This window comes from Falco peregrinus, chromosome 3 (genome assembly GCF_023634155.1).
Source record: "Falco peregrinus isolate bFalPer1 chromosome 3, bFalPer1.pri, whole genome shotgun sequence".
Classification (NCBI taxonomy): domain Eukaryota; kingdom Metazoa; phylum Chordata; class Aves; order Falconiformes; family Falconidae; genus Falco; species Falco peregrinus.
The window spans coordinates 12,743,376-12,763,666 of NC_073723.1; the positions used below are offsets into that span (position 1 = coordinate 12,743,376).

The window sequence follows — 20,291 nt, forward strand, 5'->3', positions numbered from 1 at the left end:
TCAACACTCTCTCCAGCCAGATAACCATAAACAACTTTGCTATTCATCCACACTTGTCTCAAATGCAGAGCATTTTTAAGTTACAGGAATGGGTGGATTTACCACGAGAATTGCTTTCCTACCATCACTGCTGCTTTTTCCAACTGCTGTCAGATAAAGGCAAAAATACAATACTTACTTATTAATTTCAGTAGTTTCTTGCCAATTCTCCTATTTTCTTTCTCTCTAGATCTGAATACTTTTTTTTCCCTTTAATTTCATGAATAAGTGGGGAAAAAGCTCAGATCATTTAATTGAACAGCAGTACATAATTATTAATTGCACAGGTACTCTTTAATATTTTAGTGAAGAATAAACCAAACTTTTTAATTCCCTAAAGAATTCTTTAAGCAAAGTCAAAGCCTTGGTTAAAGTCTTCTTGAATAAAATCACGCACTAGAGTACATTCTGAACATTCGGCCTAAATCTCAAATTGCCAGTTTTAAGTTTGCAGTGGCCAGAAATACTAGAGACACAATTTTTACTCTTTCCAGTTCAAGAGATGGCATAGCTACAGTTATACTGGGGCATGCAAGTAAGCTTTGTTCCCCTATTATCTATTATGAAAGGCTATTGAGCCTCCTTACAACGTGGTCTATACACACGGACATCTGTTTTTAAGACACAGAAAGAGAACAATGAAGAATGTTTGTGAAACCATGTATGCTTGCCAAACAAGACTTCATACATGTCTATGATCTTAATTTATGGTAATAATGGAAAGCATCTTGCTGATCGGGATTGACTACACCCAGCACTTCATGAAACATGTTTGCTAAAAATTCTTTGGACGTAAAAAACAGATAGATCTGAGCCTGACTAACCACAGCAGCAACAAGAGTTCAAAAATGAAGCAAATGAGCTCCAGTGAAGACAGGAGAATGCCAAGCAACAGAAAGGGATAAAGACTCTTGCCATGCCATGAACAGACCTGCAGCTGACTAGGTAGTCACAGCTCTGGGCGAGCACCGCTGTAAAATGTTTTGCTGCAAAACATTCTGCCTATCAATTATCATTTCTAATTGACAGCTTTCACCCCCACCTCCCTCCAAGATACTCAGTACTTGTTTACTTCTAAAAACTGGAATAATTGTTGTTTTAGGAAGTGATTGTGCAGCAGTGGGGGCTGCAGAGCAGCTTTCCGAGAACACAGCTGCTAGGCTCAGAGATGATAGCCTGCTAACATTAACACCCTCTGGCTGGTACCCCATTATCTTTTGAGGAACTACTGAGAGTTTCTTCCACACTGACATGTGACCCTACCTTCAGATGCTCCCTATAAGATTACTTTCCATTGCATCCTTGATTTCATGTCGGCAACCCTTCTACCATACTCCCTCTCCTCTCAGTCGATCTGTAACAGCACTTTAGATACTATAAAATAAAACAGATTATAACTTGCCTCTTTGCTGCTGATTTTAGGTATATGCATACAGCAACAGGTTATGTAAGACCTGAACCTAGCTACAAAAAACTTGCATCCTGAAAAGGAAGCATCCTGACAGCTGCATCAGCTCCAGACACGGAAGGTTAGCACTGTTCTGTACTGCAGATATTTCAGACCACTATGTATGAGAATCAAACCTGTTCTGCAGCAACAGTCCAAATGCCAAGCACAAGTATTGCTTCCTGTTAAAACTGCAGAGGAAGAAGGGGAGAAGACTCAACAACAACAGAGTTTAATGTGAACATCCCTACCCTGACCTCTGTGCTACTCCAGTCGAGACTGAAATAGCACAGCTTTCCTCCATATTATATTTCAGAGTGATGTTTCTAAGTGAATTTCATACAGACCAAGTTATTTCCCAACCACCCATTCTTTTCAAGCCCTATTCCGTAAAACATTACTTCTCAACAATAATTTAACAGAAGTGATAGGTATTAAACAAGCTATGATTTTTTTGTTTAGCAGCAACATTCCAAGAAAATTTCTGCTAAGCTCTTAAAACAAATTACTACCTTTAATAACATTTCACAGAGCAAGAGTTACCATTTCTCATTTCCACAGTTCAACTAAAAAGAAATAATAATAAAGTAGCACATGCATTTTAAATGCTTTTTCTGAAAGAGCTTACTGTACAGCATCCTAGTAGTTTACAGAGTAGATTCATTCCGTAACTGCTCCCTTTCCCATACAGGTCCTTTCTGTCATACTCTGCATTTTTTGACTGGGGTCAGAGGGAGGAGAGAGCAGAGCAGAGAGAGAAGGAGAAAAGAAAGCATCCTACTAAACGATGATCTGAAAACATCCCCCGACCAACCAACCCAGCCTCTTTCCCCAGCCCATTATCTCTCTGTTGCATGTATTTGTACCTAAATCCAGAATCCAGTATTTGCAGCCACTCGGCTGCCCGTTGCCGCAGCAGGTAGGATTTACTGAGCGAAGCGATTCCAGAGTGTCAATCTGTTTAATCCTGTTTGGCATGGTGAGGAGTCAGCTGTTCCGATACCCACAGCTTACAAATGATCTACTTGCCCACACCCCAGGGATGTGACAGCTTCTCCAGTAGATGTTCACTGAGGTAACATTACAAGCAATGCCATCAGATTGAGGAAGTTGCTGTTATCTTCTCAGTCTGGTTTAGCCCCCTGCCCTCCCGTTAGAGCAGCTCCTCTCTTCTAGGGATGCTCTCCTCTGACTCACTGAGCACAGTTCCAGTCTTTAAATTCACATGTGGGAATAGCCAGATGCAGCAGATTACACTCTACCGTAACTACCCTAATTGAGGCTCAAGAAGATCTTAACAAAATACAGCAAACCAGCTATTTTTCCTCTCAGCCTTCGGAGAAGATGCAGTCTAGTACCTCCACAAAGCTTTACAGTGACACCACCAACCTTTAACACCTGTTTTTATTTTACAGTGCATAGTTAGTTTTTAATGCTTTAGCTAAAGCCATAAATACAAAAAAGAGGGACATTTTCTGGTCAGCTAAACCACACAGCACTTGCCCTAGAACTTCCATTTTCACTGACAAAATCTGCACCAAATGACAGATTCTGCCCTTACCTTCACCTGCTCTTGAGCCTTGCTTATGAAAAGTAATAAAAAAAATCCAAACACTAGAAAACTCACACCTTTTGATAAATTCATTTAAGACCTTGTCCTGGTTTAAATTGCGTTTCAGATCACTTCTAAGCTTATATTCTGCAAGATAAATTTCTAGTTCATCAAGCTGTCTTCCTGTGCGGTAAATTGTAACTATGTGTATTTTATTTTTTATCTGTACATTCTTCATCTAGCATGCCACACAACCATTTGTCCATAAATATTCATTTAAGTGTTTAGTTAAAAAACTAAACACTTTTTTTTAGCTAAAAAGCTAAAAACTTTAGAAACCTAGAAAAGATGTTTGGTTTCTTCCCCCGAACACATCATCATCTTATTTTAAAGAACATACAAAAAGCTACATTCACTAGATAAACAGCTATGAAGCCAAAGCAAGGATTGAATTTCTGTAAAAACAGAAATGAAATGCTTTCATCATATTGTCATGAAAAAAGAGCCCTAAAACAAGATTGAACAAACAGTACTGTAAAATACACAATCGTATATAGTGAGAAAGAAGAAAATAAAGCAGTGAGGGGACTGCCAATGATAACAGCACAAACAAATGCATGTAACACAAGGATAAATATGAATTTTATGTGGAACTGATAGCATACAGGGTTTCCAGAGTCAAGGAAGGCTTATCATTAGCACTTAACACAAGTCGGGTACACACACATTACCCTGTTCGCGCTATTAAAGAGCTGTGCTCCCCTTCCAGCTGAGGCAAAAGTTTTGCTTTCTTCATGTTTCTAAGGAAAGCCACCCTAAATTCTGAGTCAGTTTTCCCTTCATAGCCTCCTGCACTGAAACCATTAATTCTGATTCCTGAAGGTTTTTCTTCTGACCCAAGACAACTTTCAAATGACACTGAATTCCTAAGGGGTGGGGGTGGGCAGTAGAAGAAAAAAACCACCCCTTTCTTCAGGATAAGTGATCTTTATAGTTTGCCACCTACGGTGAGACTTCCACTAAGGCTAGTTTATTCTTCATGAAATTGTAGAACATCTGAAAATGATTCTAGTTTCTAGTTGAGCAAGAAAAAAAAATAAATTAAACAATCCTTTTCCTCTACTCCCCAACAGTTCCCACGCATGTTGAAGATGCTAAAAAATATCCAGCCATTCTTACTGTAGTTAAACTCTCACATCTTTAACTAACATTTAGAAAAAAATAGCAAAGTTATCAATATAGCTTTGAAATAGTGATTTCCATATGTAAGACATCATCTGACTAAAACACAGTAAAATACACACAAACCTATTTTTTGTTTGGTTTGCTTTTGCTTTTTAACTGCATGTAGACTGACCTTGTAACACCAATAATATATGCAGGAATATATTTAAAATGCTTTGGGAACTACATCGTTTGCAGCTTGCTATTGCAAAAAGTTCTTCTGTTTGTACTTAAACCAAACACCATTATTTTTAGCTTATGCTTTGGCCCTTTCTACTCTGAGAAGACAACTCTGACAAGTAGATCAAGGTGGTGGGGGACTGAGAATAGCCACACGAACCACTACATAAAGTGTGTTTCACAGGTTACATGATTAAAAAGAAAGGATCACAAATATGCAGTTGCCTTCGACGTATACTCATTTGTTTTAAAAAGCAATTGCTGCACAGCAACACTGGCGTGGAGACAGCAGACTCCACAGGAATGTGCTGCAGTCACTGTGGGTATCAGGTAAGAATTTGAAAAACATCTTGGTGCATATACTGAAACAATAACTACAACTTTCTTACGGTCCAAGACAGAAAGCTCAGACCCTTGTGCTGAAGCATAAGCAAAAGGGAGATGATTTCTACATCACAAAAACATTTCTTAATTTAACAAGCAGGGGCCATTATTTAGTACCACTGTCATCTTATATAAGACGTATCACAATTCTCCATTTCTATCTGAGTCAGTGACCTGATATATAAATATATGTAATTTTAAGCCCAAACAAGTAGCCAATTAATGCCTTTCTACAGTTTAATTCAGGCTCTGCCACAACGGTCTCTTTGTCATTTAGCTCCATCAGGTTTTCTGTATTCCAGAGCCTTACCCTGCATTAGCTCCTGCCAGACAGTTCTTCTTCCTGTGGCTCCTCCTAGCAGCCATTTGTTGTAGGAACTCATCCTCAGTAACAATGAACCAGTCAATCTCCATTCTGAAGGTGAGAATATGTCTAACGTGGAAAACAGGCAAAACCGCGCCTGGGCACAGAGCACAAGCTCAGCACAGAAGACGCTGGGTTGCATGGCATGGTGCACAGCAGCACTGAGCTGCCCCCTGCTTCACTCACCGCTTAAATATTCATAGACCTCAACCCAATGAAATAAACTCGATCAAATTAGCAAAGAAAAAAGCTCAGATACTGACCCATGCTATCTGGCAGCACTTAAAACAGTGGTTTTTTAAAGTAAAAATTACCTTTCTTTTTTTTACCTTACCAGTGTAAAGCAGAAATGAGTTTTCTTGACCATATATTTTATGTAATTTCCTTTATAAAAGTAGACAGTTATCAGCTTAATTTCTGAAAGCAAAGTACTGATGAAAGGCCCTTCATACCCCTAGCAATTTAAGACACTTCTCAAATATTTAAACCTGTCACAAAATAAGTGTCCAGGTGAAAATTTTGTCAATGACTATTTCATGAAGATTTTAAAATTCCAGGCTCTCTCACTTTTAAGATAGCATTTTGTAAGAAAGACTACTTCCCAGTGAGTAATTTAAAAAATATCCGCTAGAGTAGCACTGTGTAATCTCAAGCACATACTTTGTATGATATACATAAATAAAACATCACACGCCCGTATCTATTATGACAGTAAAGGAATGGGATCAACTTTCTGCAATTAATCTTGGGGCTCGTTGATGGACAATATCAGACCGCCCAAACCATTTGAAAGCACTAACATTTTGCCAGCTCACTCCAGCACAGAAGTAACAAGCTCATCAGTCTCTGACACTGAGAGTCAAGAAATTAGCTTGCTAGAGCTTCAGCTTCTCACAGGTACCAGTTCCTAACTGCAGCATCCACAACCATCATTTGCCACCGTATTAACCTCCCCATGCAAGTGCTACCTCACCTGAGGGTACTATTACTAGTCTTGCATGTAAGAATGGAAACATTCATCCCTTCTTTCACTGAAGAGGACAACTAAACTGACTGCATTTCTCATACTCCAAAAGATTTGCATGGTATTGGGAAAAAAACCCCTTAATTTATAATAAAGCAAGATAAACAGCATCCCAACCTAATCTTTTTAAGACCCATTTCATTTTATACCATCTTATGGAAAACAAGCAGAACAAGAAAAAAAATGCAGAAGTTTCATTTTTAAACACCTATTTTGAATTGTCCCAGAGCCTGACAAAGAAGCTAAAGAGTCAACCTTTTTTCATTAATATCTAAGTTTTGTGTAAAAAAGAAAAAAGTTTCAAAGATTATACCATTAAAAAACCCAGCTTCAAAATTTAATGTTGTTCTCAAGCAAAACTAAATCTGTATTCTTCTCTGGAATCTTCCCCCTTTTATTCCAGACATTGCATTTACAAAAGCAATTCAGCAATGCATATATTCTTAAATCAGTATTATGAAGTTATTTTAAAAATTCTTGTTTATCTTAAGAGTTGAGAAGTGTATACAGGATAGTTGAAATTAATAGAAGAGTGAATTCTTTATTCAGTTCTGCCAGCACCAGCACCTAAAACCATTTTTTAATCAATCTATGAGACAAATGCTTTCATCGAGGAGTGCACAGTTCTTACAATTTTAAGTCATGTTTCTGAATGTGGGAGAGAAAAGATTCAGACTTCTCCAAAACCATGCTGGACCAAACACCACCCAGCCCTAGGAGCCCAAGTTAGACACAAATTCATAACTTAAAATTCTTGAACTAAATTAACATTGCACAAACCAATAGGAATTTTATTTACAATATCCATTTCCCCTTAAAAAAAAACCCACCAAACAACAAATAAATCAGGCAGACTTTGCACAGAAATGCTATCTTTGGCAAGTTAGATGCTCTGCATCACACTCAAATACTCTAGCACAATCAAGAAATTGTAGAACAGCAAAAATGCATCAATAAATAAACCTGAGGTTGATTCTTCAAAGGTGAGCTCCCACACTAGGATGAAAATTCTGAAAGGAGCCTAACTTTGCTTTTTCTTCAGCGTACAATGTATCTACAGTTTAACTGCTTGGAGCACAGCTGCACCAGTAGGATCTGGTTTCTTCAGCTCCATACACAAAGATCATCCTGTTCCCAAAAAATAGCCTTACAGCTCCTCAGTCTCACAGATAACACTGCCAGTCTGCAAGGAGCGGAATCATTACAACAGTGGCTCTTTGGACTTACATTCAGTGCGTTGTTTCCTGTTCTTTACTACCAGTGCTGCCAGCTGCCAGAGACACTTTAAATTGAATCAGTCAGAAACTGTATTTTGCAATGAATCGTGCGAACATCCTTAAGTTGAGATTTCCAAGAACTCCTTTCAAAATGTGGGTGTTTCAACCAAAAAAAACCCAAAACAACAAAAACCAAATCAACAAAAAAAAACCAACAACCACCAAACAAACCAAAAAACCCAACCGACAACCACCTCTAAGAAAATATCTAGAAATTAGAAAAGAGCTATCTAATTAGCTAGCAAACCTGGGAAAAGTATTTTCTGATTGAGTGTAAAGAGCTGTTTTCAGCTGGGTGATTAATAACCTTCCCTTCTACATCTTGGATAAAACATTTGTCTAGAGCAACTGATATCAAGACTTAAGTACTCAGGCTTTAACTAAAAATACTGGGAAACAAACCATTTATCCAACTATCCAGTCACTGAGGCCAGGATCTAAACAAGTCCTTCCTGTCTCCAGCTTTGCAGAACATGCCCTAGCTGTTGCTCATGCCTACAGTATGAAAGAATATAAAAAAGCACGTGACATCCTAATCCCAGAATTAATAATTTGGCTATTATTTTCTTGAGGTTTTAATTTTGTTCTGTAGCCAAGGAACTGGAGCGGGTATACCACTCCCAAGAATGAAGAGGCCTTTCAAAGAAGGGATGAGATGTTCAGTGTCCCCGGTCTTCTGTTTATCTGGAAAGGCTTTGGGAAAATTCTGACTCCTCAGACAGAGTCACCACTGCAGCATGCCAAATCAGCTTGAAGGATCCCAGCCACTGTCAGCAAAACCACAACAAACCAGCTTCAGATAATTCAAACAAAATCTTTTGGATAAGTGTAAGGAATGTTGTTTCACATACGTTCACTACTTAGCGAGGGGTGGGAGGGGAGAAGAAATATGCCCTGCCTCATCTCTACATTGGAGGAAACACAAAAAGTGTTCCAAGCAAGAAATACGTGCTGTCCTAATGAGATATATTGAAGAAACACTCATTTTTTATCACTAATTTCATTATCCAAGTTACCCTTAATCATCCTTTCTTGTTTTAATTTGAATTTTCTGATGTAGTCTCCTCAACTGTATTTAAAACACACTTTCTCTTCCCTTCCCACTCCAAAATAAAAAGGAATCAGCCTGTTGGTGTGAAAAAATACCTGGTTAAAACAAGGTTTAATTTTCCAAACAAGTTGTAACTGCACATACAGGAGTTGGGATTCTTTTTAACATATCTCTCATAGATAATTGTCTTAACTAGAAATGCATGCAGTCAAAGACAAAAGGAAAGGGTAAGAATATATTCATCAGAAGTGTTCAGAATACTGAATTATGTTCTTGACTTAAAATTACTTTCTTTTATGTCACTTAAAAGGAAAATTCTAGGAACCAAACTAGGTCATTACAAATAAAAGAAATGCTTTTAAAATTGGACACACATTCCCTGTATGAAATACCGATGCTTTCGTTCCATACATATGCATCTGGAGGAACTGCTTCCGCAAGCTGCGTGGGCTACCTGCTAGCTGGTATCACTGACCAAAACACTTCTTATTTCCCTTCTGCTAAGTTCAAATTGTGCAAATGCATTTTGGAGTTACAAGGGGTTACATCAAGACCTCTTCTCCTTTGGTCTTTGCTCAGTACTGTCTACAGAAGTCATGTCCATGTAATACACCACGTTAAGTTGCACAGCGCTGCTACATATGCCAGATGGAGCCCAGTCATGACTCAACACCCTGCTGCTTCTGGAAGCAGGAAAGGCACATGGGCACTGAGAGCATCTGTCTGGGTTTCAAATATTAGCATTCAACACAAAAAACCCCCAAAAAACTTGCACACATTCACAGCTTCCTTCATTATATTAAAAGCTACTTTAGCAAAATGAAGCAACCTCTGCCATTCCTCTGCACTACATCTCGCAGGAGAACAAAATCAGAAATGGGTGCTTTCTGTCTCAGCCTGGATTTCACATGCTGCATTTTCGTAAATTATGAAAACAGATTTGTTACTACACAGATTTAAGTATACTTGGAAGCTAGCTTTGCCTAGGAAAAGAGAAAGAAGGGAGCAAAAAATCCACAGGACAGGGTTTTATTAGTCTACATTGCTTATCAGATGTTAAAACATATAAACAATAGAAAATTTGTACTGCCAAACAATTCCGCAAATGTGACTGTTTCTGCATGGTAATTAACATTTTTTATATCTACTCTGAATTTTAGATGTAGAATATTTCAGGACTGAAAAAGAGAAGACATTTCTGTTTGGGTTACACAGTACGCATTTTACATCCATTTAAAATAATATTAGCTCTGAACCAAAAAAAGAACAGTGTCACACAGTTCACAAAATTGAAAAGGGTACACTTTCCAGAAATTACATCATCACCCCTTACTAGAATTGTGAAAATGCAGTTACAAAATACCCACCACTGTAATTCTATGCTTCAGATATTTCAGAAGGCAACTACACTCAGTTAAGACAATGATGGTCCTTTGGGACAGCAATTAAAATCTAGGTGCAGGAGAAAAATATTAATTGCCACAAAATTTTTGCACATTCTGTTTTCCCAGTTAGTTCCTCCTGAACAAAGCATGCTGTCATGGCAGAAGTTTCAGATTGGTAATAATGTTAACTTCCTGAAACACACAAAAAGATCTAAACAGACTCTATATCCTAATACATATGCAACTTGCTGAGAAAAATATGAGGTTAGTATTCTGAAGAACTTGAACTTTTCCAAAAGCTAATACTGTCTTTCAAAAGCTCAACCTGACTGAACAGTGCTATCTCCTTCTGCAATTTATAATGGCGTTTTGCTTTATAAAATTAATAAAATACTGCTAAGAAAGATTAGACTGTCAAAATAGATAAAACACTTCTTTTCAAATAAAAATCATTACAGAAATCTAAATGCTTGTTACCACCCCAAAAATTTCAATAACAAGAGTCAGGCTTTGTGATTCCACAAACAGCAAAAGAAGACAGTAAATACTACCGCCATTAATTTACTCCAGTTCTGAGGATTGTAATCTCAGCACAGTTTTGTGAAGATGACACAAGTGAGCGCTGGATCCCATAGCCTGGGTTTTCACTTAAGCAAGCAACCAGGACACAAAGAGAACACAGCACGTACCTCCAGGGTATGATCTGCTATAAGCAACTTTTCTTCATATACAGCTCTGGTTACAGGCCCAGAGTCACGGGTCAGTGGTTTCCAAACTGATTCTAGTACGACTGCATTTAGTCCTGCCACATCTTCAGGATGTGAAAGGACAAACACACCTAAGCCTGTTCCATTTCCAAAATCAACCAGCATTTTGATTGCATGTGTTTCGCTACCCCTGAGACAATGAGAAACACACACAGAACACACTAGGACGGACCAACAACCAAGTCAGTCCATAATAAATAAACTCTTTAAAAGCGATTAGCTACTGACATAAAAAGGTTAAGATATGTTGTTAGCAATTTGGTGGTTTTCACCAGCTAAGCTTTTCTGTTGAATATTGCCTAAAGCACACTTCAATCCAGTCAACCAGTCTTTTCTTTTTTTTTTAAATTTTCACTTAATATACATTTTTGCCAGTGAATCCTGCTTTCTTTCTCATTCTCTTCCAGGATCTTTTTCATCACTACAAATTCCCTACATTTAACATTTCTAAGACTCCTCTGCTACTATTCATAAGGGGAAGAGCAACAGCTTGAACTTAGACCTTGACAACCCCACTTACTTCCATGTCCCTTAAGCTCTTCTATAGAAAGCAACCAATGACCATTCCGCTTTACAAGTCCCTCTTTCCAGGTGGCTTCCCTAGCAGCTTTCCTTCCTTCAGCATATCTGCAGGTTCTTACATGCAACTAGATTTCCCTAGACTCTGTGTTTAGGGACTCTCCGTATCACTCTTACTTCAAAGCTTATGTTAACAAATGATCATAAGCATAGTGAGGCTAAAATCACACCCAGCATGGCGCAACAAGAATAACTAGCACTTTTCATGAGCAGAAATACTTGTTACGGTTCCTTTCCATTTCTTACATGGAATTAATATACTTTGAGGCAAAATCTTAAGCATTTCTGACATCCCCACAGACACTAAGAGGAGGGCAAGACTCCAGGAAACACTTGGATTGTATCAAGTCCGTGCTGCCAATTCTAACTTTTAGTGTAGGACTGCAGGATAACTCAGCTGAAAGGGGCCTCAAAAACTGATATAGTCCAACCTTTTGCTCAAAAGGATGGGTCAGTTATGAGATCAGACCAGATTCTCTGGAGCTTTGTCCAGCCTGCTCTTGAAAACCTGACATACTTTTAACCATGTTTTGTCACAGGGACTATTTCTGCCACACTGTAAATGCTTAAAGTACAGTAGGTTTGGACACAGCTCGTTTCTGACCACAGGGAGAATGGCTACAGGATTCTGGTCATCAAGGACAACTTGATAAGAAGCTTACCTAAGATAGCCTTTACTATTACGCCTGCATGTCAGTTATGTAAATGTCTTATATTGCTATAGGGGTTAACCATTATACATCCAGCCTAGGAAATGCATACTGCAAATTTCTGAGAAGCATTACGAGTACTTTTCCTGCAATCATGAACTGTTTTTATGGTGCTACAGCCTCTTTTTCATAGTATGCTCAACAAATTCCATCACTTACTTGTGTAACTTCCAGGTTAGAGAATGATGAATTTAAGTTCAATAGATGTCCACGACAGAAAAATGTCTTGTTAATTGTACTCAACTCAAAGCTAGGAGAAAGCACAAGCATGTTCCAAACTGGAACTATACCTGTATCAGTGAACATCCACTCAGAATAGTAGCAAAACATTGCATAATGAAGCAGGGATTTACAACCAATGTCAACAAATTAAGAGACATCAAGGGCATCTAAAAAGCCTCTGCATAAGAGCTGCATTAGAAGCGGTGCAACATTTCTCATTTAGCATGCATAACAGAGACTAGTATTTTACTATTTGCGGGAAAAGTGAAATGAAGTCAACGGGACATGAACTTTCAGCAGCTTCCTTACAAAAACAGAATTGGAGGAAGTCAGTGGAATGCTAAATCCTGCTACTTCCATCTGCAGGCCGCAATGACAGCGGATGTGATGTGACGAGTCCTGAAAGGCACACAAGAACATTGGCTCTAGCCTGGTCCTCAACAATTTTCTCCTCCCCACTAAACACAACACACATAAACGCTCCTCCCAACACCAAGTTTAAGAATCTGAGCCACAGCAGCGTAAGTGCCAAAAAACTAGAGAGTCAGAAGAACAGAAGACTTTATGAACACTGTCAGTATTACACAGTTCTGTGACAGAAGGAAAACGCATCAGGTAAAATTACCCAGGTGGTCCTTGGACGTGAACAGCCACTCCAGCTACAGGAAAAAAAATACACCAATAGCTCCTTGTCACCCATCATGAACAAGGCAGCTACCACACGACAACTCTGTGTCTCTAGAACTCTGCTGTCCAAATAGGTGTCCCTAGCTCCGCTCTCCCTGTCCCCCACCACTCTGCCAAACTATTTACTCATTGAAATGGAAGAAAAATTCTTTGGGTTGTTCTCATGTGATCTCCAGATGGGTAACAAAGACACCCTCAAGAAGTAATTCTTAACACTGAAGCAACTTTTTCAATTGTTTGTTGCACCTGAAGAGGGTCAGTTATTGCAGGATATGATTTTAGTTTGTACTCTGTTCTGCCTCAATAACTTGGTTAGAAAAAGAAACTGCTGTCAGAGAAACCCTAATTGCAAGCAAAATAACAGCGCTCTTGGGAAATCTAAAGCCATCAGAATTGCTGCTTTATATCCACCCTCTACCTCCCAAAGATCAGCTGTGCAAATACATCTGTTCTGAAGCAGATAGTTTTTACACACTTACTTCCTTTCCAACTACGATATAAGAGAAATGTATTTGGCAGCTGTCTGGGACCAAAAGTATATTCAAGCCAGTATTATAAAGTTTCTTCTTTTCTCTCAGCTGTAATACTGAGCTCCCAAGCAGGGCAGAAAGCTTTCATTACCTATGTACAAAAATTCCGGAGACAAATTAACCACATATTTATGCCCACAAATAGAGTCAGCTTGGGAAATACAGATATATCCGACAGATCTTTTATCGTAACCCAGCCCAGGAAGAATAGCGCAGGAGTTAAAAGGCAGGTTTATGCAGAAATCAATCCTATGATGTTTCCAAGCACATATAAACTTGATTTAGAGAGAACTCCTCCAGAAATTAAACCTGTGAGATTCATTGACTCTCCTTATCTAGTTTAGGATTGCACAATGCCAAGGAAGCAATTCATATAGACTTCACTGTTTATTCAAGGCTGAATTATAATCTGGCTATTAATTCTGACCATTTGATAGTTTGGTTATAAAGCTCAATGCAAAGATTATGATCTAATGGACCACAGTCAATTGCTGACATTTTATTTAAGTTTACTTATGCTCAAACCATGTTTTTAACTGCAAACTCAACCAAAACCACAAGGTGGGCAAGTCAGGATAGAGAATTCTTGTTTAACTTCATACTGCAGCTATTTTATTTACCTGGACTAAAGCATGAGAACGTGTCTGAAAAACCACACATACACACACAAACCCTAAATTCGAACTATCTTTGCTGCTATTAGACTAGTAATGCTTTTTGGCAAATTATTTATGATTTATTAGGCTTTCAAAACAACTGATAATTGTGAAGATGAACTTTAGTTATTAAAATACCTGCACCTCTGTTCAAGCTCGTCTGCCCGATAAACAAGTTGAACTGCCACTGCAGCATGGCTTTTACAATTTTTTGCTAATTTAGATGAGCAGAGCATGAAATCCAACTGACTGCTCCGCTTTGCCTCCTGCGAGCTCCTCATAAGGCTTTCTACCACCCGGATATCTGGATGGGCAGCCTGTTATTTGCAAATTTTATGCGGGAATTGATTCATCAAACCCCAGAACCTTTAGATTAACATCTAGTGTCCTACACAAGTACAACACATTCCTCAGTATCACTTTCTGCACGTGATCACATCCCGCTGTGTAGCAGAAGCGGATCCCTTTTTGTACGGTGCCCTGGAAACGACAGTCCCCACCTTTTGCCAGGTGGCCCCAAGGCCAGGCCAGCAGCACCCTACCTACCCGCTGTCAGGAGTTACTTTCCCTGCTGGCCTGGGCTGGAACTCATTTCCTGCAGCTGCAAATGCGGTCAGACAATCTCACAGGCAGCGCTCTGGCTCGAAGCCACGGGTGGGGATCCTTTTCCCTAACACATGGCCCACGCTTTGCTCGCCTGCAGACTCAAAACAGCAAATCTTCCCCTTCTACAGCCTCCCCCTGCTTGTAAGCAAAGAATCGCTGCCCAGGTCATCCTTCTTTTCTTCCACTACAAACAGGGAGTCCTCCTTCAATTATTCAGACTGGATTCCCATTTTACTTGATCAAATTCTGCTGCCATCCAGAGCTTCCTCTTCCTACACAACAGTATTTGGACTCAGCATGGAAACGCTCCATTTCTCAACCACAGTTTTCAAAGCTCTCAAACATATGCAAGATGTTTTACCTTTACTCTCCCCACCTCCCCGTTCATCTAAAATTAATATTCTGAATAAAAGGTCTCCCACTGTGCGAGAGCAAGCTTACTTAATGTAACAAATTCAAGACTTTGTTTTATCCCATTCTGTGGCCTCAACTATAAAATACCTGTCTTTTCTGGGGAAATGTTTCTAGATCACCCGTGCAATTTTTCTTTTTCTTAATTCCTGAATGGGAGGCCCCCATACCAATTCAAGAAGAGCTCTGACACCTGCAATTCCTGCCTTACACCACTCCTTCCCATCTTGCAGGTGTAGAAAAGGGCTTACGACACAGTTCTTTAAACAGTCTTGGAAAGCATCAGCCATTTGATACTCTTTATTATGGTAGATTCTTTGAGAGATACTACAGTTGGGGAAAAAAACAAACCTGCTCAAATAACATTTTTCTGTTTACGGCACCAGTCAGGACAGTATCCTGAGAGTAAAATCAAAAGCTGGTATTCAGTATTGTAGTGGTGCATGGCACGTCACCACATTACTAAGGTATAATCTACCTTTCAGATCTGAACAAACCTGTATGGATACCTGCAATATAAGAACGTATAAAACAGGCAGATGTTGTACCTCCAGCTAAATAAAAGATCTGTGGGCAAGTTTTGAACTAAACAGATAGTAGCATGAATCGGCAGATAGATGTGGTCACAAGAAACCCTGTATCTTAAATACATGTAAATGTAAGCCTCATGAGCAAAGGCCTGTTGCAGCCTTTGTAGCTTGCTGAGCAGTAGCACCAACAGAAAGGATATGATGGACTATCACAAATTCTTCAGACTTCAGAAGTACTCAAAGTTGGAAAAGACAGTGAACTTGTGACCTAGGCAGGCAAGAGATGTTCACAAACCATTTTAAACACCTGCCACTTTTTCTGAGCTTACAAGTTCACTTTCATTATACTGATTATACTGAATCCCGTCCCCTGCCCTTTACCCAGAGCTCTGTGGCTGTGTAAATGCCCTGCAAACAAAGGAAAGAACTGCACATATAAAAAGGATGTACCACAGAATGAAAAGAAACCCTTGTTAAAAGAGAGAGAAGCACCAAATAAAACAGGAATATTCTTTCTCCCCCACACCCAATAACATGTGAGAAATCATTGCCCAAAAAAAAAAAAAAAAAGCAAAGCCTTATGTATTACTTGTGAAAAACATGTTCTTCCAAAGCTAGTAATTTATTTTTTGTAGAGTGCACCAACTGTTATTCAACCTCTTCACTACCCACTTGTTTGTCTCTTCCCCCCTATTACAGAAGGGATTTAGACTTTATAAAAATGTACTCATCTGTAAACTGCACATCAATTTGATTAAATGACCCAAATAATTTACAAAAATAGATTTGATATCCAGCAGAGCAAGCAAGAGGTCTGTAACATGCAATCAACCCTCCCCCTAAATGACTATCCACCTAGTGAATGTCTGTTTTCTGTGTAATACCTTCCCTATACTCTTAACAAAACGTTTGTTAACTACTATAAAATTTTAGAGACTGAAGATACTGTAAATGCCTTTTTTTTTTAAACCCATTGATACTGATTAGATACTTAAAGTAATACACGTTCTGAGAGGACAAGTAAGACCTACACTTGTAGGCAAGTAAGGAAGGTCATTTTTGGGGCTGTCTTCTTACAAGAAAATAAAACATTAGCTTTCATGCTTGACAGATAATATGTGGACACACAAGAAATAGCCATGATCAGCTGTCAGAACTAGGCTAAACATACTTTCTGCTTTAATAATCTTTCATGTTACCCTACTTTGGATAATAATTTCAGATTTTTTTAAGGCATTAAGTATCACCCAACATTTCTGTACTCTGATAAAATGTGGTTTTACAAAACTTAAGAATGAGCTGTAAATTAGAAAAGGTTTGCCATTTCAAAACTTTGAAGCTCACTTCAGCTCTGATATGCTGTGGCTTTTTAACTTGTTTAGCTGGCAAACAGTATTGACAAATACTGTTGAAAAGATGAAAACTGTAGGGTCCACAGATACTGGAAAGAGCACAGAACTCCTTGCTTCAACAAGTCATTTGTGTTAGTTAAGCACTCAACATCCAAGCAGTCACCACCACCACTTCTGACATTGATCACCTCCCTTTTTCCTTTGGAATTACATAAAACCTCTCTCCCCAAGCCTCTCGCAACAGCTTGCAATGCCAGACATGCACAAATTCCAGACTCGTGTCTACTGCACGTGGCTTAGCCCATAAACTGTACAGAATTACTCAAACCTGATGCTCACACTGCGAGCCTAACATATGACATGTCTTTTCAGACCTAAGAACTCCAGAGGGCAATATCCTAGTTTGTTGAATCATTCAAAAACAGATGTTTACTGAATTATGGTCAAAAAAAGGAAAAAAAAAAAATCTGTATTAATAAGAAGACTAAAGTTGCAGAATCAAGCACTAGCAATCTAGAAAATACAACAGTTAAAAGTTATCCACTCAAGTACATAGACTGCCTTAAATTATGTCAGCCATTCACTTGTTCTTTGTTTATGGGGGTTGTGGGTTTTGTTTTGTTTGTTAGGAATTCATACCTCAATCAATGCTCACAATTCTGAGAAGATCATCTAATTGTTTTTCCATTCTTCCGATTAGCATATTCTCTAATGCTTTATTTAAAGATCTTTAATCAAATGCAGCACTTGAGAATGCGTAATTGCTTTGTGGGACTGTCTGAGGTACTTTTCCCTGGGGGGTGGGGGGGCGATAAAATCAAAGCACTCCACTAATTTTGCTTAATTTTTGTAGTCCCTCTGTGAAATGAACATTATCAACTACTTCAATTCTACTCAAGCAGTATAAAGTTGAGGTAGAGACTGAAGTCAAATGTATCCAGTGGTCTCAAGTATCCAGTCTGAAGTTGTTTTTTTTGCTGTTTTTCCCTCCCCAGATTACTTAACATTATATAATAGTATGCGTGTTCAAGACTGCTCACACTGACTTTGGTCACAGTCACATGCACGGGGAAACTTCACAAATCAAACATTCAGCTCCTACAGCCTGACACCCAGTAATGTGGGAATAAACAATTAGCAGCTGCTTCTTATCAGCTAGGGTTTAGATGGCATGCCATAACATCCCACAGGCAGCCTGTGGCAGAGGCAGGGACAGAAGTCACTTCTCAGGCTGCATTCAGCCCTGCAAATCATGCTTGTTCTAGCAATGGCCTTTTCTTCTTCAGTCTCCATGATTAACATAATTAATTAATGCTCTGTATTTCAAAGCAACACGTCAAGCAGAAACTAAAGTAACTTTACAAGGCTCTGCCCCACCTTCCCCAAACAAACACTGAAGAAAATAATGAAGACATAATACAGGTTATGTCCACTGGTTTGATTAATAAAAGTAACCTGCAAAGGCGAAACCAGCCCAATATAAACTGTCTCTCCCTCAGAAGTCTGACAGGGTCAATGTTCCTCATATAACGTATCTTGTCCAGTACAATCTGCCTCTCTTCATAATACTCTCTGCATTCAAATTGCAATTCAAATGAATTCCCCTAGCTCCAAAGCAAATTGGATTTATCAATTCTGTGCATGGTGTTAAAAACAAACAAATAAAACAGTGGTAACATTCCATGATTTCACTTCCTAGTCAAAGGAAGAAATGTTTTGGTGATACCTAACGATTTTTTTCAATGTTATCATCCGCACAACTGCAAACTTTCAACTTTCTCTATCCAAATTGTTATAGGACACAAGAGGACAAAAAAGTATGCCAGCTATACAGCTCAGACTCTTTCAGGCTTCACCCCACCACCACCACCCCCCCGCCCCTAATCAGTCTGCATTCAGGAAGTTCCTGCTGTGCATGCTCCTAATGTAAGAAACACAAACTCCCTTCTTTTAGCCAAGCATATGTATACAATGTCTGAAAAACCTGGGAAAAATTGTAACGTGCTATTGGGGATGGACTGAATAATTGAAAAATTTGTGGTTATATTTATGAAAAACTGTCCAAAACAAGAATTTTGTGTTTTGGATAACAAGTTTCCCCCAACATCACTTTTCCTGCTAATCTTGTTACTTGCAATAACAATTTTGGAAATGAATCTTTTCCCCAGCATGTGATAAAACACCTTCTAATGGACTGTTTTTCTGGTGGTTTTTTTTTTTAATTCACATTTCTTGCTGTTCACAGGCTGCAAACTCAAGTAAGTTTCAAATGAAGCAAGCAAGCATTTTCTCTATTAACAAACTCTGCAAGTCTAGGGAGTTTATGGAGTCAAAGGACTACAGCACACCTTAGAAACTTTCAAAAAATTGTCAGATTTTTCTTACACCCTTCAGGGGCACACTCTTTCATGCATCTGGAAAAACAAAGTAATATTTCAGAGCTGCTCTGGGAAAAAGGGATGACTGTGCCACTGCTACTCTGCAACACTCAGTTCAGTAAACTATGTAAGTCTAAATAGCCAATTCGTGTGCCAGGGCATATAGGTGCATGTATTACCTTTTCCATTGCTGAGCCTGATGCTGTCATGACTTCTTACTGCAGTGTTTCTCAGGAACCACTGATAATGCATGCTGGTGATTTTCTTCCCTCTCCCCTTTCAGCACACGACAGGTATAGATTCTCCTGTCATGGCAGCTTGATCTAACATGATTTATAAACTCAGTTCACCAAAACATAATTTGCTTAAATCTCTTCCCTGTCTTCAGCCACATTTTCACTTAACACTGAGAACTGCTGACTGCTTGTCTTGGAATAGACAGCGTGGCTGCAGGTTGCTGAAAGCATTGTTTTATCTATAATAAAACCTAGAAACCAAAACAGTGCAAGAACACCGGAATTCCCATTTGCACAGTACTCCCCATTACCCAAAAACTCATGCTGCTGATCAACAGACTTGGTTTCCATCATGTCTTACCTTTGTGGTTAAAAATCCCCTCCATCTCCATACTGCTGCGAGAGTGAGCAATGCAGAGGGACCCGCAGGGGACCAGGCCTTCTGCAGCTGGGGACCGATCCGTGGTTCGAACCAGACACCAGTCGGGCTTGTCATGGGGCCTCTCCAGGACCTCCACTGTCTGCCCACGGCGGATTGTCAGCTCATTACTGTTGCAGGCAGTGAAGTCATGGATTACCACCGTCAGCTCGCACCCACCAGACAACTGTGAAGGGAAAAACAAGAAGCCAGATGAATGCTCATTATCAAACCGTCCGTCACGCACCGTTACCTATTTAGGATTCCTGGCAGGATTTGTAT

General features: G+C 39.1%; 1 protein-coding gene across 5 annotated transcripts in view; it reads right to left on the reverse strand.

Moving 5' to 3' along the window:
• The window catches only part of TRIO (trio Rho guanine nucleotide exchange factor), a 255,751-nt gene that overhangs the window by 49,698 nt on the left and 185,762 nt on the right, over positions 1–20,291 (reverse strand). For all 5 annotated transcript variants that reach the window (XR_008746283.1, XM_055798730.1, XM_055798728.1 and 2 more), the window contains exon 34: positions 19,953–20,196. Coding sequence is in view for 4 of the 5 variants with exons in the window: in XM_055798730.1 (XP_055654705.1) it covers positions 19,953–20,196 (244 nt within the window). In the remaining variant the exon portion in view is untranslated. The remainder of the gene's footprint in view (positions 1–19,952; positions 20,197–20,291) is intronic.